This window comes from Mytilus californianus, unplaced genomic scaffold (genome assembly GCF_021869535.1).
Source record: "Mytilus californianus isolate M0D057914Y unplaced genomic scaffold, xbMytCali1.0.p SCAF_11, whole genome shotgun sequence".
In the NCBI taxonomy this organism is placed as follows: Eukaryota; Metazoa; Mollusca; class Bivalvia; order Mytilida; family Mytilidae; genus Mytilus; species Mytilus californianus.
Genome location: NW_026262593.1, coordinates 38,656,592 through 38,680,939, shown reverse-complemented (window position 1 = coordinate 38,680,939; position 24,348 = coordinate 38,656,592). Strand labels below are relative to the sequence as shown.

At 31.5% G+C, this 24,348-nt stretch overlaps 1 protein-coding gene across 1 annotated transcript in view; it reads right to left on the bottom strand.

The window, feature by feature from the left end:
* LOC127720043 (uncharacterized) overlaps positions 1 to 23,715 on the bottom strand; it is a 133,790-nt gene extending 110,075 nt beyond the window's left edge. The window contains exons 1-12 of the mRNA XM_052226449.1: positions 23,663 to 23,715; positions 20,697 to 20,891; positions 19,415 to 19,622; positions 18,951 to 19,053; positions 18,155 to 18,308; positions 16,034 to 16,260; positions 14,827 to 14,995; positions 10,897 to 11,125; positions 9,851 to 10,079; positions 8,849 to 9,046; positions 8,158 to 8,464; positions 787 to 1,200 (exon numbers count right to left, since the gene is read on the bottom strand). Of these exons, the coding sequence (XP_052082409.1) occupies positions 787 to 1,200; positions 8,158 to 8,464; positions 8,849 to 9,046; positions 9,851 to 10,079; positions 10,897 to 11,125; positions 14,827 to 14,995; positions 16,034 to 16,260; positions 18,155 to 18,308; positions 18,951 to 19,053; positions 19,415 to 19,622; positions 20,697 to 20,784 (2,326 nt within the window). The 5' untranslated portion in view covers positions 20,785 to 20,891; positions 23,663 to 23,715. The remainder of the gene's footprint in view (positions 1 to 786; positions 1,201 to 8,157; positions 8,465 to 8,848; positions 9,047 to 9,850; positions 10,080 to 10,896; positions 11,126 to 14,826; positions 14,996 to 16,033; positions 16,261 to 18,154; positions 18,309 to 18,950; positions 19,054 to 19,414; positions 19,623 to 20,696; positions 20,892 to 23,662) is intronic.
* Positions 23,716 to 24,348: the final 633 nt, after the last annotated feature.

The window sequence follows — 24,348 nt, the reverse complement described above, 5'->3', positions numbered from 1 at the left end:
AAGTATACAGATCTTAAGATTAATATAACTAAGAAGTGTGTAAAGTTTTAAGCAATAATCATAAATTGTTTTTGAGATACGGCGCGACATGTGAAAAAAAACACACACCTGTTTTAGTTACTAAGTCCCGTAACTCAAAAAGTTTTAATCTTATTTTCACCAAAAAGTATACAGATCGTTTGACCATCATAAGAAACAACTATATTAAGTTTCATGAAATTTTGATAAGTCATTCTCAAGTTACGGTGCGACATGTTTACGCCTGACAGACAGACGGACAGACGGACAGACAGACAGACAGCGGACATTTGTATAACATAATACGTCCCGTCAAAAATTTGACGGCGTATAAAAAAGAAGCACTACCATTTTTATGTTTCTTTCCAAAAACAGCAAACTACATATATTGGAAATGATAAAAAAGACTCACAACTCCTACAAAATCTGTTGTAGTAATATATTTAGGCCAAGATTCTATATTGAAGTTCACAGGGGCATAACTCCTTTTTAATCCTTTTTAAAACCTTTTATTCACAATTTCCTGTCGATATGCACACCTTATTATCTATAAAGTTCATGAAATTCTGTTGTGTGGTTTCAGAGGAGTTGCGATGACAAGAACAGGACTGACAGATGTACAGGTCAAAAACATTATACCCTAGGAAACTTTGTTCAGTGGGCTATTATAACTTAAATAGCAATGCATTGGAGAATAGACATTTCATATTTTTAGTAAAGCACATTTTACTGGCTTATACCAGCAGATTAGATGAACAATTATAGTACCTGTGATTGGTGTAGTCAAATCAACAAGGACACCTTGAGTGTTGATTATGGATGTATATCCAAGATAATTCCTTACAAGGAAATTCACAAAGAAAATCTTGTTGTGTGGTAACTGTAGCTGGTCAAAGTTGAACTGTTTAGTCTTTCCTACACCTAATCTTTCATAATGAGAAAAATATCCTGATCGGGATCTTTTAAAATGGTATCCCTCGATTGCTTCAACAAGTTCACATGTTCCGTCTGCAGAATCAAAATTAAAACTCATACATTTGGTTGGAGGTAAATCAGCACATGCTCTGGCACAATCTCCAGGAGAATGTTGGGAAGAATCCTTGCCTGCTTTCGGTCCAACTAATTTTCCTGTGCGTGGGCTAGTGAACATCTCCAAAACCTTACGATTAAGAGGATCAGACTCTAAAAAAAAACCCACCAAAATATAATGAGCAAAACAAGATAAGTAGTACATTTCAATAATGATGCTTACAATAATATAATATTCCAAAAGAAAACCCCCAAAAATATTTTTCTTTATGTATAAAGCAGGAATCTTTTTCAAAACAATAAAAAAGGTGACAAAAGTGCCTGCACGACTTCCTCAGATATGGTTTTTTACTAAATGGTTTAAAGATTAATCAAATTTTTCAATTTGGTGTTTACTATCATAAAAAAAAAATATTTTGTCATTTCAACCCAGCAACTTTTTCAATTTTCCTTTCATTGTCATTTGTGATTTTTCTCAGAGGTGGTTTAAGGTTTCATCCATTCTTTTTAAAAATTTGTATGCCTTCAAGAATAATAGAATGCTTAAGTCTTTTTGTCAATAATGTAGTTTGAAGAATTTTCATGATGGAAAAAAACATGATGGATTAGTCACCTTTTTATACTGGGCACCAGGTTCTGTTGAAGGGTGTTCGTTATGAGAAATTTACTTTATTTTTATTTTAAATATTCAATATTTTTGTTTTCATATTTTTGGTTTTGTACACTTTTACCTTTTTAGTATGTGAGTGTATGTGTGTGTGTGCACTGTATATCACTGTATATAAAAAAAAGCCCTCGTAGGTTCATTAGAATGATCATTGATCAGACATTTCATATTTATATACAGTCCTTGGATGGTGTAAACTTCCCACTCACACCATACACCATTACACCATTCACCATACACCATTACACCATACACCTTGTGCCATTACACCATACACGTTACACCTTTGCACCATACACCTTACACATTACACCATACACCATTCCCCATTCTATCTACACGATCCGAAATTACCCATAATGCAATTAAATTTCAAAGAAAGCGTGCGACTACAAAATTATTTATTTGATTTAAAAAACGAATTTTGATCACAATATTGTAAATTAATGTATAAAATTAAAATCTCCGTGGTCATGCCTATGATGGTTATATAAACAATACAGATTAAATATATATACATGTATTTGTAAATAAAGTACGCATAAAACTTTGCTTGTAATGCAAATTTATCCGCGATCTGCCTATCTATAAATTAAAAACGATATTGGTTACAATGCTATCATTATCGGTTTTAACATGTATCGTAAATCTTATAAACTTGGTTTTCAGATAAAATCGACAAACAATGCCAAAAATGAATACTTCAGGATGACTGGTACATGTACAACATGTACAACAAAATTATTTTAAGCATCAACCAAAACTGACCATATTTGCACTTATAATTATAAAATTGAGAATGGAAATGGGGAGTGTGTCAATCTGTTAATTTATATAGGGTTAAAAAATTTGGAAATATTTTTGCCCTCCTTTTATTAAAAATATTGTCTTACTACAAAATTTCAGTAGTTTTGATACCTCAGGCTGACTCATATAACAAAATTATTTAACTCATCAACCAAAACTGACCATAATATTTTCACTTTATTATATAGATCTATATAGCCGCATAGTAAATCAGCAATATTTTGATGTCAGGGTGGATTGTATAATACAAATGACAGCAACATTGCAAAACAACATGTACAATGACAAAAATTTGTCCCCATCAATCTAGATTGCCAGCATGTCCTCTTTTTATTCAATATATTGTCTCGCAACAAAATTTCAGTAGTTTTGATACCTCAGGTTGACTCGTATAACAAAATTATTTTAACGCATCAACAAAAACTGACCATATTTGCACTTTATTATGTATATCTATAAAGCCAAATAGTAAATCAGCAATATCTTGTTGTCAGGATGGATTGTATAACACAAATGACAGCAACAGTGCAATACAATGACAACAAAAATTTGTCCTGATCAATCAAGATAGCCAGCATGACCTCTTTTATTCAAAATATTGTCTCGCAAGAAAATTTCAGTAGTTTTGATACCTCAGGCTGACTCGTATAACAAAATTATTTTAAAGCATCAACCAAAACTGACCATATTTGCACTTTATCATGTAAATCAAAATAGCCGCATAGTAAATCAGCAATATTTTGATGTCAGAATGGATTGTATAATACAAATGACAGCAACATTGCAACACAATGACGACAAAAAATATACCCATCAATTTAGATAGCCAGCATGTCCTCTTTTTATTCAAAATATGGTCTCGCAACAATTTTTCAGTAATTTTGATACCTAAGGCTGACTAGTATAACAAAATTATTTAAACGCATCAAGAAAAACTGACCATATTTGCACTTTATTATGTATATCTATATAGCCGCATAGTAAATCAGCAATATTTTGATGTCAGGATGGATTGTATAATACAAATGACAGCAACATTGCAATACAATGGCAACAAAAATTTGTCCCCATCAATGTAGATAGCCAGCATGTCCTCATTTCATTCAAAATATTGTCTCGTAAGAAAATTTCAGTAGTTTTGATACTTCAGGCTGACTTGTATAACAAAATTATTTTAAAGCATCAACCAAAACTGACCATATTTGCACTTTTAATATTATGTATATCTATATAGCCACATAGTAAAGCAGCTATATTTTATTGTCAGAATGGGTTGCATTATACAAATGACAGCAACATTGCAACACAATGACAACAAAAATTATCCCCATCAATTAAGATTGCCAGCATGTCCTCTTTTTATTCAAAATATTGTCTCGCAACAAAATTTCAGTAATTTTGATACCTAAGGCTGACTAGTATAACAAAATTATTTAAACGCATCAACAAAAACTGACCATATTTGCACATTATTATGTATATCTATATAGCCACATAGTAAATCAGCAATATTTTGATGTCAGGATGGATTGTATAATACAAATGACAGCAACATTGCAATACAATGACAACAAAAATTTATTCCCATCAATCTAGATAGCCAGCATGTCCTCTTTTTATTTAAAATATTGTCACGCAACAAAATTTCAGTAGTTTTGATACCTCAGGCTGACTCGTATAACAAAATTATTTAAACGAATCAACCAAAACTGACCATATTTGCATTTTATTATTATGTAAATCTATATAGCCGCATAGTAAATCAGCAATATTTTGTTGTCAGAATGGATTGCATTATACAAATGACAGCAACATTGCAACACAATGACAACAAAAATTTGTCCGCATCAATCTAGATTGCCAGCATGTCCTCTTTTTATTCAAAATATTGTGTTACAAGAAAATTTCAGTAGTTTTGATACCTCAGGCTGACTCATATAACAAAACTATTTTAAAGTATCAACCAAAACTGACCATATTTGCACTTTATTATGTAAATCTATATAGCCGCATAGTAAATCAGCAATATTTTGATGTCAGGATGGATTGTATAATACAAATGACAGCAACATTGCAATACAAATGACAACAAAAATTTGTCCCCATCAATCTAGATAGCCAGCATGTCCTCTTTTTATTCAAAATATTGTCTCTTAAGAAAATTTCAGTAGTTTTGATACCTCAGGCTGACTTGTATAACAAAATTATTTTACAGCATCAACCAAAACTGACCATATTTGCACTTTTAATATTATGTATATCTATATAGCCACATAGTAAAGCAGCTATATTTTATTGTCAGAATGGATTGTATAATACAAATGACAGCAACATTGCAACACAATGACATCAAAAATTATCCCCATCAATTTAGATTGCCAGCATGTCCTCTTTTTATTCAAAATATTGTCTCGCAACAAAATTTCAGTAATTTTGATACCTAAGGCTGACTAGTATAACAAAATTATTGAAACGCATCAACAAAAACTGACCATATTTGCACATTATTATGTATATCTATATAGCCACATAGTAAATCAGCAATATTTTGATGTCAGGATGGATTGTATAATACAAATGACAGCAAAATTGCAATACAATGACAACAAAAATTTATTCCCATCAATCTAGATAGCCAGCATGTCCTCTTTTTATTCAAAATATTGTCACGCAACAAAATTTCAGTAGTTTTGATACCTCAGGCTGACTCGTATAACAAAATTATTTAAACAAATCAACCAAAACTGACCATATTTGCATTTTATTATGTAAATCTATATAGCCGCATAGTAAATCAGCAATATTTTGTTGTCAGAATGGATTGCATAATACAAATGACAGCAACATTGCAACACAATGACAACAAAAATTTGTCCCCATCAATCTAGATTGCCAGCATGTCCTCTTTTTATTCAAAATATTGTGTCGCAAGAAAATTTCAGTAGTTTTGATACCTCAGGCTGACTCATATAACAAAACTATTTTAAAGTATCAACCAAAACTGACCATATTTGCACTTTATTATGTAAATCTATATAGCCGCATAGTAAATCAGCAATATTTTGATGTCAGGATGGATTGTATAATACAAATGACAGCAACATTGCAATACAATGACAACAAAAATTTGTCCCCATCAATCTAGATAGCAAGCATGTCCTCTTTTTATTCAAAATATTGTCTCTTAAGAAAATTTCAGTAGTTTTGATACCTCAGGCTGACTTGTATAACAAAAGTATTTTACAGCATCAACCAAAACTGACCATATTTGCACTTTTAATATTATGTATATCTATATAGCCACATAGTAAAGCAGCTATATTTTATTGTCAGAATGGATTGTATAATACAAATGACAGCAACATTGCAACACAATGACAACAAAAATTATCCCCATCAATTTAGATTGCCAGCATGTCCTCTTTTTATTCAAAATATTGTCTCGCAACAAATTTTCAGGAATTTTAATACCTAAGGCTGATTTAGTATAACAAAATTATTTAAACGCATCAACAAAAACTGACCATATTTGCACATTATTCTGTATATCTATATAGCCACATAGTAAATCAGCAATATTTTGATGTCAGGATGGATTGTATAATACAAATGACAGCAACATTGCAATACAATGACAACAACAATTTGTTCCCATCAATCTAGATAGCCAGCATGTCCTCTTTTTATTCAAAATATTGTCTCGCAACAAAATTTCAGTAGTTTTGATACCTCAGGCTGACTCGTATAACCAAATTATTTAAACGAATCAACCAAAACTGACCATATTTGCACTTTATTATGTAAATCTATATAGCCGCATAGTAAACAACAATATTTTGATGTCAGAATGGATTGCATTATACAAATTAAATGACAGCAACATTGCAACACAATGACAACAAAAATTTGTCCCCATCAATCTACATGTAGATAGCCAGCATGTCCTCTTTTTATTCAAAATATTGTCTCACATGAAAATTTTAGTAGTTTTGATACCTCAGGCTGACTTGTATAACAAAATTATTTTAAAGCATCAGCCAAAACTGATCATATTAGCACTTTATTATGTCATGTATGTAAATCTATATAGCCGTATTGTAAATCAGCATATAGCCGCAAAGTAAATCAGCAATATTTTGATGTGAGGATGGATTGTATAATACAAATGACAGCAACATTGCAATACAATGACAACAAAAATTTGTCCCCATCAATCTAAATAGCCAGCATGTCCTCTTTTTATTAAAAATATTGTCTCGCAAGAAAATTTCAGTAGTTTTGATACCTCAGGCTGACTCGTATAACAAAACTATTTTAAAGTATCAAACAAAACTGACCATATTTGCACTTTATTATGTAAATCTATATAGCGGCAGCCGCATAGTAAATCAGCAATATTTTGATGTCAGGATGGATTGTATAATACAAATGACAGCAACAATGCAATACAATGATAACAAAATCTTGTCCGCTTTAATTTAGAGTGCCAGCATTTCATCTCTGTATTCGTTATATAAAACTGTCACTAAAGTCAGTATCAGTATCTGTATTTCCCACTTCCATGGCTTCTGAATATGGACGGGTACATCACAGATTCCTTTTGGGCTATTGTGTGATGGGTTGGTCTGCGCATAAATTAGTCGTGCTTGCTGAGGTGTGATGATTTAAACTCAGTAGTTCAGGATGGTTTGTATAATAAAACTATTCCACCTCATCATCCAACAGTGTGACTGACATGACAGATCTCATTTGTACTTTATAATGAAAAGTATGAGAAGTTCTCTTCTAGGAAAAGTATACTGTTAGTATATTATGTCGGTTGGTTGATTTTGTTGGTGGCTAAATATCAAGTGGCAAATATTTCATTCCATTTCACATAAGTATATTTTTTCGGACGTTCAAGATATCATTTATAATCCGTAAAGACAAATCTAACGAAATTGACGAGATTGTTCATAATTATACAACACCTTATGTGCAATAACACTGTACAATTTTCCTTTGAACATTTTTTGGAAAACAGAATCGTAAATCCAAGGCAAACATAGTTGAATGACGATAAGATATTTATAAAGAGACTGTCAAAAGTGGGGAACGAAGCAACTTTAAAAATGATGTTGATAACCCGTGATATAAAAATACTGTTCCGATGCGTGGATAACCTTTCTATCCGCCTTCTAGTTTAAATAAAATCCTTTCTTTTATGATAACTGCATGTGATCACAAGTGTGTAATTTTAAAGCCATTGTTTAATGTAAATAAGAATATGAAAAAAAAAGATTTTTTAATATGTGTATATTAAATATATATGACATAGAGTCTAACGAGTAAAGTAATTTGCTTTACTGGGAAAAAAGAACAATAGGATTATTATTATTGTTTATGTTTACAATCCGAAAAATTAAAATAAAATGAACTTCGGTTTCAACCAATGAAATGTCGTACACCATTCATTCACACCATTCCCGATCGCACGTTACACAATCACACCATTCCTCATACACCATTACACCATTCCCCTTACACCATACACCATAGCACCATACACCTTCTACCATTGCACCATATACCATACACCATTACACCATACACGTTATTTTGGGAAGTTTACACCATCCAAGGGCTGTATCAATTACCTGCTGTAATATGATTTATAGTGCTTTGGTCAAGTTCCACATCATTCCATTGGACAATCTGTTCACCCCATATGTCCTTCCCATAACCTAATGCCACTTTAGTTTCTACAAGCTCTGAATCTTCATATACTGTCACTGAAGCTTTAATAACTGATGGGTTACTGGTTGTCTTGTAATCTTCATCAAATCTGCCACCAGGTGGTGTTATATCATATGTATATAGGTCACATGAAGCTGTTGACTTTTGACCCGAGTCATTCTCAGCAGTTACAGTAAAATACAGTGGAACACCAGTTGCTGCTAGTTTCTTTTATGATAAATAAATAAATATTTTTTTTTTATGAAAACCAACTACTATAAACTATAATTTTTACTCTGAACTATTGTCATTATTGGATATAAAAATATGATTGCCAATGAGACTACTATCCACTAGAGACCAAATAAAGTGGATTATGTAAGCATCTACAGGTCTCTGTACAATAATCTACGCTTGAAATCTTACCATACCAATTTTCAATGTTTCTTAGTTCATTAGCGTATGTGAAGCATGCACACAACTATTTTTTTGACTAGCAAATAAATTGAATATGTATTTAGCTATCATTAATGGACATATATACTCAGAGTTTCTTTTTCAATCATTTCCTGAACATATTTATTTATACATTCTACTTAAGTATAAACATACTTCTGACAATATTGTTGCAGGGCCTGCCAATTCTCTCTTGTTCAACACATCTGTTTCCCCAGGTACAGTTCCCACATCTAGGTATAACCTGACCCCACTTCTGTCATCACCAGCATGGATAGAAATTTCAAACTGAGGCTCTGTGTAATCCTGATTTGGAATTTGTCTTACCAAACAATTCGTTGTGGAACGTTTCTCCTGAAAAATTTTTGTTGATGAAGAACATAAATTGTGAATTCAGTCAAAATTCATTTTAGCTTTAAGGAATAAACAACTGAATAATAAACTACATCACATGTGTCCATTTGAAGAACTAACCTAACATATAAATACTAAAAGAAAATTATATCAACAGAAAATGCAAAATTACCACATATTGGAAATAAAGAATACGAGGCGGATAAACATTGCATCCAATCTAGTAAGCTTAAGTGTGCAGAATATATCTAAAATGCAATTTAGAGACTATGTTAGAAAATTATATATGAACATGTGCAAAGGAGAAGTACAATTTTGGTCTTCTTTTGCCCTGTAAAATTACAAAAAAATAAAATAATTGAATGATACAATTCCTCGTTACATAATTAACTTGTTAAATATAATAGTAAGGCTTTTATCAATTAGATATCAGTCATATTAAAGTGACATCTCAGCTGCAATTTACCCATAATGAAACCCTCAAAAATAGGTATATCTTAGATTTTGTTCAGGTGGATCAGCTTAGAAAAATTTGAGAAGAAATAATCATGGGCACATTGCTGTCACAACTGGTTACCATTTTTTTGAAAGAGGACCATCACCTGTCTCATATGACATCTAGACCTAGATCTATAATTGCATGAAAAAATGACCACTCCTATTGTTTCACTCTAATTTCTATTTGACACAAAATCATTACACACACATGAAAAAAAAGAAGACAAAGGAAGAGCACTTTTTAAAAACCCTTATTTGCATGATGAATCAATCATAACTGAAAACAATTTGAGAAAATGTACATACCCTTTTAGTGCCTGGTTTATCAATAAACTCTGTTATAACTGGGCCAGTGAGATCTTTTTCTTTCTTCCAGTTGTTAATGATATTTTGTCTTATAGTTGGAGATGAAAACTGCCAAATGGTTGCCTTGAACAAAGTTACTTTTATAGATGTGAACAGTAAGGGTATCTCAAGTGTTATCAATACTTTCAACTTTAGTCGTATAGGTGTCATGTCAAGGTCCATAGTAATTCTGAAATATAAGCACACTGGTATTATGTAATGAATACATTTTTGCAGTTACATTGGAATTCCTTTAATGGTTTAAGAGGAATCACAGATGTGGGACGTCTACATTACCTTCTAATAAATGCCAAATAAGATTTGGACAGTTCCATAGGTACTGACAATTTAAAAAGTTTCTGATTGTTGATTGTTAGGGGTATCAAATTGGCTATAATAGCCAGTCAACACTAAGGTTGTGAGTGCAAGTCCTGCAAAGAGCAGGTGCACTTGACATCCAACCTTAATTGACTAGGATTGTCAGTTTTCCTACTGAAGGTCTGTGGTTCTCTACGGCTTCCTCCACCAAAAAAACTGACCGCCACGAAATAACACAAAAGTGTTTAAAGTGGCAATAAACCCTAATCAATCAATCATAATGAACATAAGTTTCAAAGTAGCGAGACCATCTTTGGTAAATTACGTTGAACAAAAACTCTAACCTGGTATAGGTCGACTGACAGATGGATGAACAAATAGATGCATTGACTTGAAAACATTTTGCACCCTTCTATAGTAATAAAGGCTAAAAAAAAAAAAAATTCTGACTACAGACAAGTGCATAAGCTATGAAATATAATTTAATTACTTTGGCAAGTGGAATAACTTAAGGTTCTAGGCTTTTAAATCAGTCTGGAGAACTTATTTAGCCTAATAATGTTAGTACATGTATTACAGACAACAATTATGCATCTACATGAAAAACAAATTTATATAAATCCATATCTGACTGCTAGCAGTTCATACAACTAACACTTAAACTATTATAAATTGATAGGCAATATTACCCAACATCGAGAGGAAATTTACTGAACGAGATCTCTCCTCTGGTTGGAAATTTCAGATCCATAATATGTCCCTCAAGTCTTAGTTTGGCATACAACATGGCAATTCCAATTCCTACTTCTCCGTAAACCAATATCCCAGTATATGGTGCAATCTCAGCAGCTCCATTCATTCCCAAAACATTGATTCCTACTCGGAATTTCACACCATAATATATACCAACACCAACTCCTAAAACAAATAAAAATGGTACATCCATGAACAATTCACTTGTATCTGAACTTTTGCATTTAAAGTTTGTGCAAACCAAGTCCAAAATCAAACATTATTCTAATATGACAACCTATATATTGTCAACCAGTATTGGAATTGCAGTATATCTACTTTTAGTACAAAGGCAATAATGCACAAAATTGGCTGTTCCTCGTTATGCCAACCTTATTTACCGGTATATAACCAGGCAAACTCAACTTAGGACATAAAAACCCATGTTTTACGTAGAACAAGCTTCAAATACAATATGGTTATCTCATTTTCCAATGCAAAATGAAAAAAATAGTCCATTTCATTTTTTATTTCAGTGTAAAATTTCAAAAAAAAAATTCCACGAATAGATGTTATCGTCTTTGGCAACTAAATAAGGTGATGTCATATGTATGCTTCCATCATCAAATGTAAACACTGAACATTTTCAGGATTCTTGTATGCCTCAGAATGTAATTAAATTAGATAATAAGAACATTTTTAGATGAAAAATGTGAGGTTTGTTTTATTTATTATTAAATAATATAACTCATTATATGGTGGGTGAAACAGAACAGGTAAAACAAAACAGCCAAGACAGTATTGTGTGTATAGGAGTTTCAAGATTGACAAAATTACAGTATTTGTCATATTAGAATCGAAATGATAAATGGTAGTAGTAGATTTTTTTTCATAAAAACCATGGGTTGTGCATTTATATTCTTGGGATAAAATAATCGAATATTAATACACAACCAATGGATAAATGAAACAAATTTACGGTTGCCATCAATTATTTATTAAATTTAACGCTGCATTCACATATGTTTAAGAAGAATAAGCAAAGTTTGTCATACTTATTTTGCCATGATACCAGTTTCAATCTTAAATACTGGTTGCTGTCATATTGACATTTACAATTTTAGCACTCCACAGAATTCTATCATTAGAATAAATAAACATAAACAACATTACAATAGAAGGTTTTGCAGAAGGTTCGACATGAAACATGCCAACCATGACTGCAGTAGAGCAATTTTGATTGCGACGTTTATAGGAAAGACAATTTTTAATCTGACACAAAACATCACTGAAAACTGACAATAATTTTTCTTATTTATAGAGATAGAGATTACATGTAAGTGGTAATATGTTATTGAAAATATAGAAAATGAAACAAAATTGCTACAGTGTAGCAAAAGGTCCCTATCTCTGTGTAAATGAAGAATAAATTGTGTGTTCAGTTATAGAGTCGTACAACAGGAACATGGATTACATTATTAAGTACATTTTAAGCTTTTGTTTTTGTTGCTGTAATTCAATAGGCAAAACATTGTGTCATTGTGTTACAATAGTGTCGCTCACCTTGGTCTACAATAGGAAATAAAATTGTGGAAGTCCCTTATCTCTTGTAAAATAGTTCAAATCAATAGTGTGAGAAATGTGTGACAAAAATTTTAAGTTTATTCAATATTTTGAAAAAATCAGTTTCTTCAAACAGTAAGTGACTTCTGATAGATCCAAAAAAGTGCACACATGTAACAACTCATCACTGCTGAAAAAATATGAAAGGTGTGGTCACGTTTCTCCAACATTTGATATTTTTGTATACAGGTAAAAAATTTCTTGTTGGAGAAACGTGATTCATTTACATTAGGGATTATCAGAATTTACCTGTAATTTTTGTTACAGTAGATCCCGCTGAAATGAACTTTTGAATAATATTATAATAATACCAAATGAAAAAGTCAAAATTCGAAAAGTATATAAATTTATTGCACCAAAGAGCACTTATATCATAAAACAACAGAATCATTTTTTTGATAAACAATATAAGCACTATTAGACATATACTTCTTGAGTGCTTCTTGAGTTCAGCCAATAACGTTACTATCTAATTTAGGTAAAATATTTACGTCCATTTAAAGCAATAGACTATTTAATTATTTAGATTAGTTTTTTAATTTTTCAAGAAAATCATCAGGTTTCAGACTAGGATACAACACAAACTATCATATTTTTGTTCTGTATACCGTTTTTGAACTCATGAAATTGAAGAAGAAAAAGCTTTATTGTGCGATTTTTGATTTTCAGAGAGCCTTTGATTCTATCCAAAGAAATCTCTTTTTATTTAAACTTTTGAATAATAATATAGGGCAAATTACACAGATGATTAATATTGACCATTTGGTACATGGCCGTGTTCTAAGAAACACGTACATGCATAAAGTCATAAATTAGTTTCTTGAATGAAATAAAATCTTTATCTACTAATGGGTGCCGTATGAGGTCCACCAGAGTTTTGAGCGAGGATTTCTTGGCATGGCAGACCCGGAAGATGAACTAGATTTGTATATTTTGAAGATTTTCTTTCTGTTATACACTGATGACACTGTGTTATTAGCGGATAGTAACACTGAATTACAAAATATGTTAAATAAATTTGCCATATATTGTAACAAATGGCAGCTTAAGGTAAATGTTGATAAAACAAAAGTTATTGTTTTTGCAAACGGTAGAATTCCACAAAATTTTAAATTTTGTTATAAATGATACTGAAATTGAGATTGTTAAACAGTATAGATATTTAGGAATATTTTTCACAAAAAGAGGTTTAGTTTAATAATCTTAATCTAAGAAAATACTTACATATTTACGAGACCAAGGAATAAAAGCTATGTATTCTATCTAATTCTTGAAGAAGAGAAGAATTAATAATCTATTCATTGAATGTCAAATAGATATCTTTGATTAGGCTGTTGTACCTATTTTATCATGTGGGTCAGAGATTTTGGAATTTTGAAAACTTTGATTTATTAGAGCGGGTGCATGTTTATATAAAGATATATGATATTGTAGGTATATAATTCTCTTTGTAAGTATGACATGTACTTTTTGAGAATAAAGTTCATTCATTCAGTTCTGTTGTCCCATCCCTTGGCTTTGCTGCAATTATGAGATTGAAATAATTATTTCGTAAAATATGTATTAATATAGTATTAAGTAAGTGTCATGTTTAATCATTATACATTAATCTTAATTCATAAATAATTTTATTATCACAATTGACTAATTATTTCTTTAACAAATGGTTAAACAAAATATCCTCTTTTTACTTTTTAAAATACAAATGCTTTTCAAGCTGATAAATAATTTGATGAAAGATAAAACTCGGCAAAAACACTAATACGTAATATTTTTTTTTACTTAATTCCATTAATATTTATATTTTTCTGAATTTCCTTATTATTTGACATTTCTTATCAAAAATTTTATGTATGAAATTAATGTTATAAATCATAAACAGGTCTCACTATACCTTCTTAAAAAGAACAATTTTAATTGTTATATAAACACCAAGCCCATCTATTGTTTTGAACTTGTTGGACAAAAGTGAGTTGGATATTTCAAATGTTGGAGAATCATGACTAAACCATATGAAATCAGTCTAAATTTCATTACTACCCGAGAAAAATGTGACTAAATATTTGTTGGATTAATAATGGACATACAAAGTGGATGCAATACAGCTCCTATGCCTTTAGTGGTGGTGGTGGTGGTGGTGGTGGGGGGTAATATTATAGTATAAGTGCTGTGTAGTTATATCTATCTACATGAAATGAACTTATATTTGTACAAAAGAAATTTTTTATCCTTTTTTTTTTTAATAGAATAACAAATAAACATACTAAATCTCAAAACAATAATTCCAGCAATTGGTATCTGCCCAGCACCTCCAGGAGGATATTGAAACTTTTTTGAACGCCTAGGCAATGGAACTTCTCCCCACATTACAAGATCTTCTGATTTGAAAAAATCTGATTCTCCGCCTACTATTTCTGTCAAAAATTCTGATAACTGAAAGAAAAATCATATTACTTTTCTAAAAAATACCAAATTGGTGTTTGAGACATGAAATACTTACAATTTTCAGGATTTGAAAGCCAAGTGTAATGCAACCTCATTTCAGAATCTTAAAACATCAGTTGGTGACCATATGTAATGATTCAGTAGTATTATTGTCAAGATTTTATCTAAGTGGGGACTTAAAATGTTAAACATTTATTTTTTTCAATAAATCATGATTGGGGATAGTAATCAATTTTCAATGAAACAAAAACACTGCACTGATCATAAACTGTTGTCTTTTTCATTCAATTTGACAATTACTCATTTAAAGGGGCACTAGCTGTCAAATCCATGTTCACCGATTTGACTCAAATTCTCACATTTGATTTATAACATACTAAAACGTATATCCAAATTACTATACGTCTGAAATATACAGTTAACAATGCATGTACACGATAATATATATAAGAATTTCGTGTGTATTTTAGTCTAGACACCATCTAATTAACTATCGAGATGACCTCATAATACTGCCGATGGTCACATAACACATATAAACATAAACATAGATATAAATAGCCTAGCGACCTCGTGCATTTGGATTTTTATAGGTCTGTTTGATTTCATGTTATAGGTTAAAAAATAAGTTGATTAACGTTTTTACCTGTATAAGAATAATATTTTTGTGGAATGAATCAGTTAACGAAATGATTCACCTTTGTTTCACTTTCAATGTTGACATTCTTTTCCTTTTAATGGCTGAACACGACTTATGCATGTGTAACCAATCTCTATCTAATGGGTTAAATTGAAGGTCACATGAATACGGATATAATCAGGTCGAATTATTCACTTGTAAGTGAATAATTCATTAGTGATATTTCTTTGCTTATTTTGACAAATTGAACCAAATTGGCTGCTAAAAACGAATTATTATTTCATTATTTCACTTTTATTAGTGATTGAACCAAACGAAATCATATTCCAATTTTTTTCGTAGCTAGTGCCCCTTTAAAGAAAGTTGTCTTTTTTTATAGATCTTACCAAAGCTTTAAATAAATCTCTCAGCTGATCAATCAGTTTGAATACTTCAATTGGATCTACATTTTTTATATCTAGCAGATTTTCTATATCTCCAATAGTCATGTTAGCCAGCTTCTCTCCAAGAAGTCTAACTCCTGCATTTGTCAAACCATGTCCAACAACAAATGTTTGTTTAGTCCTCCCTGGAATGTCTGATGTGGTTCCTAATATGCCTTGAATGACATCACCTGAAAGATGGTAATAATAAATCATCAAGTATTGTTATAGTTTTTATCTTTTTGAAACTTTTTGAAAATGTGAAGCATCAATCCTCTATGGAACAGAAGATTATAAGTTTTGATCTTTTTTGAACGAAAGGAAAATGTGAATCATCCATCTTCTATGGAACAAAAGATTCGTTTTGCTAAAAGGAAAATTTATTTCGAAGGAAGGATAAATCTTTTTTGAAAATCTAGGATCCACATTCTGTATGTGCCCGTAATTCATGAACCTATAATTCAGTGGTTGTCGTTTGTTGCTGTGTTACATATTTGTTTTTTGTTCATTATTTTGTACATAAATTAGGCCGTTAGATTTCTCGTATAAATTGTTTTACATTTGTCATTTCAGGGCCTTTCTTAGCTGACTATGCAGTATGGGCTTTGCTCATTGTTGAAGGCCATACAGTGACCTACAGTTGTTAATATCTGTGTCATTTGGGCTCTTGTGGAGAGTTGTCACATTGGCATTCATACCACATCTTCTTATTCTTAGCTCACTTGGCCCAATGGGCCAAGTGAGCTTTCTCATCACTTGGCGTCCGTTGTCCGTATAACTTTTACATAAATCTTCTCCTCTGAAACTACTGGGCCAAATTTAACCAAACTTGGCCACAATCATTATTGGGGTATCTAGTTTAAAGAAATGTGTCCAATGACCCTGCATGCCAACCAACATGGCCACCATGGCTAAAAATAGAACATAGAGGTAAAATGCAAGTTTAGCCTACTATTTTGAAAACAATTATAAAGAGAAAATCTGACACGGGCAGAAATGTTCATAATGTTGAGCTCTACCAATTGTCCATGTACGTCAAAACTGTCAGAAGACTTCTTATAGGAGTTATTGCCCTTAAAAAACAAATTTTACCTTTTTTTTCATTTTTGCATATTATTTTGAAAACTATAATAGATAGAGAAAAACTTTAAATTGCAAAAATGATCAGCAAGACATTTTCTACAAATAAGTCTGCATGGTCGAAATTGTCAGTTGACTCCTTATAAGAGTAATTGCCCTTTGATGACTATTTTTACCAATATTTTGCATTTTTGCCTTATATCTTAAAAATTATAATAGATAACTTAAATAAACAAAAATGACCAGTAAGACAAGAACTACAATTACGACAATTTGGAGGAAACTGTTCGACGACACCTTTTTGGAGTTATTGACCATTAATGACGATTTTCACCATTTTTTTTGCATTTTGTCTCATTTTAGAGCCTCTAGTTATATTATCCTTTGCATAAAAAGTACAAAGACACTAAGTTGTGACCAAAACATACTAGTTCTATAATAGTTTAGTATTGGGAGTGAAATTCTGCTGATCATCACAACTAAGATTATTGGATGTTTGATTCAAAAGATGTCATCTTGAACTCAAGTTTATAAAAATTGTTGTCTACTAAAAGCCTTGTGATCATGACCTTTCACCAAGCAACTTAAGAATCAAGGGAGTTCATCATCTATTTTGGAGTGTCTGACATGGCAGAACTTGGCTCTATCATAATTAATGTAGTATAACAAATTTGCTTAACCGAAAAGGTAAGTAATTCATCTACAAATATGGAAGTTGAAAACAAACCCATTCCATTTTAGAGGCAAATAAAGATGGAGAATCTTTAACATCTAAGAATACCTCTGTGACTACAGAAACTGCATTATTTGGGTCGCATCTGTGGCTTTATATCTAAGAACAACACTGTGGAAGCCTTTCGTATTGCTACTTTAGTGTAAAAAGGAATTTCAGGAAATGAATGACAGTTGAGGATTATGAAGTATAACCCTTCATCTTTGTAAACTAATACAGGTAAATATCAGCCACCATATTTGTAATATATGCATTGAATGAAGTAAATTTACCTCCTGTAACTGATTCATTTGCTTGTGAGTCAATGGCTATAGGAATTGTAGCAGGATTGTTCCTTCCAAGAGCCTTCATAGCAGACTTCATGCCTGTTTTTGTGTCAGTGTCAGGCAGCACAGCTCCTTTAAGATTTTCTTGCATCATGCTCAGCTAAATGATAAAAAGAAACTTTTAACTTTACTACTAATTATCTTACATAAAAACAAATTTTGTGTTGCTTCTGCCTCAAATTTCTGTGCTGTATTTTATGCTATCTTATTTTTCATTGTCTGCAGTTTCTTTTATCTTTTTTTTGTTTGTTCTTTATGCGAAAAACTTCAAAGTTTTTATTTTAAAGTTTCTTTATTTAAATAATTTATATGAAACATGCCAACATTTAATAAATTTGGAAGCATCTTTTGGTTAGACAACACAAATTAACCAATCCACTATTATATGATGCCTTATCACCAATTATGATTGCCTCATCCAAAAGAATTACAATATCTAAATTTCTATACATATCCTGATGCAAGTTTTACCATAAATGGTGACTAAAATTACCTTTAAAATGCATGAAAATAGTGAATTGAACTGAAAATTAAAGTTATGTCATATTTGTGTACCTAGCAACCCTGTCTGAAGCATTGAAAATATTTTATTCAAATTTCATATTTTAGAGAATTTAATGATTTAGCTTTGCAATGTTATATTAAGATTCAAAATTTAGGGCAAAGTATTGGCCCTCCTACTTCTGTTTGAATTGATTTTTTTTATGTACAGCACAGTCTTATATTTGATAATTATTTATACCTCATATTTTTCCACTTCTTCAAGATATTCTTTTATTTCGGTTGAAGAAGCCTGCCTTTGCATTAGAATTCTTATTCCCTGTTTAAAATCTGCAACCTGGGGCCTGAAAATGTCAGCGACATAAAACGAAATTATTATACATTTACATTATATAACATTAAATACTATATTTACAGTAAAAAAAATGCCTTCAAATTTTATAGAAATTCATAGAAAATCATTTTATACATCATTTGTTTGCACATCATTACTTCTAATTGTATAATCGACTACCTGATAAATTACCTGTAATAGTAAAGAGGCACTTGTATGCATAATTATTCAGTTGTATATGAAATCAAATGTTTGATGTGTAAAATACTTTTTTTTCTACATGTGAGTAAAAGGTAAACAAACATTTTGCATGACTAAATTTTTGATCGAATGAAAAAGTATGTTAATAATCACTATATTTTATCACATACTCTGTAGTAGATCTTTTACGTCTCTTCTTCCTTGTTGATGAACATGCAATATTAGTAGCATCCAATAATCTGAAGGTCCTACAAAATTCATCAGCCAGATAACAAACTTGTAGATCTACTGTAACTGCATATTTTGATGGATCAAATCCTGATGATAAGCTGTAGTTATACTGGAAAGTGTCACCTATATTCTCTGTCACTACTTTATCTGAAAGAAAATGCAAAATTAACATTCTTCTAAAAAATACAATTTTTAAATTTTATCTGTCCCTCTCAAACAATCCTTTTTCCTGTTGAAGATAAAATACAAGAATGTGTCCATAGTACACAGATGCCCCACTCACACTATCATTTTCTATGTTCAGTGGACCGTGAAATTGGGGTAAAAACTCTAATTAGGCAATGAGATTAGAAACATGTGTACTAAGTTTCAAGTTGATTGGACTTCAACTTTATCAAAAACTACCTTGACCAAAAACTTTAACCTGAAGCGGGACAGATGGACGGACATATGAACGGACAGACAAACGAAGGGACGCACAGACCAGAAAATATAATGCCCCTACTTCTATCGTAGATGGGGCATAAAAACTCCACCCTTCATTCTGGTCAATCCAAACTAATATAACGGATTATGGTCAATTTGTTCTATATATTTGTAATAATTGCCACTGGATGTTAAAAGCAAGCAACAATCAATCAATCATATTCAAAAACTCTTTCAGAAGATGTTGGTAACTCATATATTACATTTTTAATATTTTTTTATTAATACAAAAATATTATCTGAAATTTCTGCTTTAGTTTCAAACAGAAAATTTCTGAATAAGGTATAAGTCAGAGAATTCTTCACCTCCAACTTTCTACAACTTTGCATTAATGATTCAATCCAAGTTATCAATTCTTATTTATGACACAAAGAGAATGACTTAATTTAACTGTCTAATTATAAAAACTATTTAAAAAAAAAACATGAAATAAAATGTAAAAACAGTGTTAAATATGTTTGTATTTCGTTTTTGTCAAAGTATTTTTTGGATTTTCCTAACTTTATACACTTCCATTTCAATACTGTTTTGTACACATGTCATGTATCCAATGATCATATGATTTTATTCCCAAGGGTAACAGTTCTATTTTTGGCACAGTGGATCAATGTAAGCATTTAATGATATGGCCTAAACCATATAAACATAGCTAATCTGAATAATGATTGATTCGGCTATGGTCTAAAAAGTTAAAATTCTGCTCATTGGAACTAAATTTAACTAATTCAACAAACCTGCTTCAAGACTTTTCTGCCAAACTTTTCTTTCAATGCTGTATTCTAATTTGTTGCAAGAAATGAAGTGAAATGTAACGTTGGTCATCCGTTGTCCATTGATAAATTTGAACGGAAGGCAACATGTAATACCATGACAGTCAGGAGTAACTGAACATACATCTAACACACTACTAGATAAATTTACACTGCAGCCTAGCAAAATAGAAAAAAGAATAAATTTCTGGAGTGTTAATCAAATATTTTAACTGAAAATTTTCCTGATTGAATTTGTCCTTTTCAATATGAGTGCAATTTTGAAATTCCTGTTTCATGAGACCATAAATGTATTCTATATTTCTGCGGAATCATTTATTTTCACAGGTACAAATTTTCGTGGATTGGACAAAATGTATTTTCCTGGATATATTTGATTTCATGGTTTTGCCAAAGTCTGCATATAATACAATATAGAATTTAGAATGGAAATGGGGAATGTGTCAAAGAGACAACAACCCGACCATAAAACAGACAACAGCAGAAGGTCACCAACAGGTCTTCAATGCAGCAAGAAATTCCCGCACCCAGAGGCGTCCTTCAGCTGGCCCCTAAACAAATATATATACTAGTTCAGTGATAATGAATGCCATACTAAACTCCAAATTGTACACAAGAAACTAAAATTAAAAATAACACAAGACTGACAAAGGCTAGAGGCTCCTGACTTGGGACAGGCGCAAAAATGCGGCTGGGTTAAACATGTTTATGAGATCTCAACCCTCTATATAAAATTAGAACTATTAGGCTATATAAAATTAGAACTTCGTTGAACATCTACATTTGTGGTTTACCTATACCCATGAATTCCACGAAAATTGGTATCTTACAAATATTAATGAATCAACAGTATGTATCAGTAACTTTTGATTGAAACAATTTAGAGCTTGCACCGGGGGTTGAAAGATTTTGTATCAAAGCAATGACAATCAGATGCTGAACACCAGTTTAGAGCTTTTATTTTCAATTTCATGAATTATATCCTGGTAGTTTATTTGTCCAGTATTGTAAGTGGCACAACTCCTGTAATATTAGTTGGTCTGCACCAAGGGTCTGGAAACGGTCATATTTGCCAGTCATGTCCTAAGATGAAACTATTTGTCCTAAACGAGTAATTGGGATTTAGGACAAATTTTATTTTCTTAAAGAAGTAATTTCGGTCATTTCATTGACTCAATGTTTGAAATCAGATTTCTTAATCGCCATTTTTCACTTGTGATCACTTGTTTTTGTTTATAATCCCTTTCCTGTAATAAAACTGCCACTACAGTAGTTTGATAATCCTGAGTGCCCTCCTAATATCTATATCAATGCCTCCTGGAAACATTGGCTAATGATCGCTAATCACTTTTTACCTGTGGTTTTAATTCACACCTGACAGTGATCACAAGCTCAGAATAATATCTTTAAAACATTAAAGTTCCCTGACAAGTGTATTCATTATTTATTTACTTTTCATCAAAGACAGTCATCAATTCTGATTTAAAAATTAAATCTAAATTAACGTAGAAAAAAGTATTTTTTCATGAGTAACACATGTGCTTTATTTACTATGTAATACGCATGCATGAAATTGTCTTCAGCAAATTTAATATTTAATCGTAAAATGCAAATTGATTTCATGCTAAATTAAACGAGTGCAACTATTATCTGTTATATTCAAACACTTTTAAAGGTAATAAAATAAAAAAGCCATAAAAAGCCGGTGATTTCCTGTCAGTTTGATAAACAAAACAAATCCCGGAAATGAATCTGGAATTATTCGTACTTTAAAATATCGCAAACTTCCGGTTTTAACTTTTGTCAAATCGAAAGAAACGTAAGCAATGTCTGAGAAATTAACCATTTTGAGTCATTAATATCATTTCAATTTTAGATTGTTGCCTTCCCTAAACTGTCCTTCATGGTAATGGTAAGTTATTTACTTAGTAAATGCGATGAAACAGCAATACAAGTTCGTCATGTTCGTTGATGCTATGAATATAGTCAAGTTGATATCGACAATTTGAAAAGGGGCACCAACTTTTCAAACATCTCAAAATGACCGAAATTGTCTGGAAAAATTTCCGGATTCTTGGTCTGCACTCTTCAAAGACCTTCTGATATATGCATCATTCAAAACATTGCTGATATAAATCTATGATATCAATCTTATAAATATCTGGCAAGAATTGTACACCTGAGAGAAGTGTATTCAATGAAATTTTCTAGAGAATTCACCAAGGGACATAACTCCTGTATAAATAAATTGTAACATAAAATAATGTCCCCAATGATATATTGTCCGTTGGATAGAATTTCACATAAAATATTGTCCGTGGACAATATTTCATCATGAAATACTGTCCATGACAATATTTCACTGTGAAAACTGTCCATGAACATATTTCATAATCTTGTATTTTCACTGAGAAATCCTCTGCCATGAAATTGTGACCATTTCTGGAATTTATTTGAAACATTTTTCATAAAAAGTATGTGTATAACCATAAATTGATGTTTGTTATCATCAATCAAATAAAATACTTTAGTTATACTTTTATCAAAAATACTAAATGTTTATAACCTCCCTTTCATGAGACAAAATTTCATGACTATTCATCTATGAAATATTGTCTCAATATACAAAATATATAACCTTGGATAATGTCCCTTTAACAAGACAAAATTTCATACTACTTATCTATGAAAAATTGACTGAATATGGACAAAATTTCTGAAAATTTTTCCTTTCCTGGACATTATTTCATAGATAGGGACAACATTTCATGATACAAAGTTATGAAATATTGTCCAATATTGTCCCCAAGACAATATTTCATAGGACAATATTTTGCTTTACAACTTGATCAGTAGTGACAGTCATTCAAATATAAAAGCTGTTTAACCACTTGTATCAAATTTTATATTCTAATCCATACTATACTTACCACTTGGTGGTTTTTGTAATGAACATTCTGTCTGCTGCCACAGATCAAAAGAAATTCCTAAATTAAAAAGAAACATTTTAAGACAAGAAATGATTGTAACAGGATGCTGTTACGAAGTCTCCCAAACGAAGCTCCCATAATTCGTAATTCCCAGGGTCGCCTGACATTGGGCAAAGTCTAGTGAAAATTGGTTTGGTCCAGGAAAGTTATATGCATTAGTGATGCCTGGGGACTAACCCTGTATATCATTCAAATCATCTTGGCATGACAAACAAGAATATATATGGTTTAGGGGTGGGGATCTCGACCATTTACAAGATACAAGAACATTGTGGGTGGGGGAACCCCTGGCGCCTAACCCTGTACGTCATTCAAATGTTCGAGACATGACGAACAGGAATATATATGGTTTAGTGGTGGGGATCTCAACCATTTACAAGATATTAGAACATTGGGGTGGGGGAACCCCTGGGGCCTAACCCTATACGTCATTCAAATGTTTGAGACATGACAAACAGGAATATATATGGTTAAGGGGTGGGGATCTTGACCACTTACAAGATATTAGAACTTTCTTAAATGGCAGGGGGTGGGGGTGACCCCTGGGGACTAACCCTGTATTTCATTTGATTTCCATTCTCAATTGTATTTATCATGACAAACCAGAATATATATGGTTTAGGGGT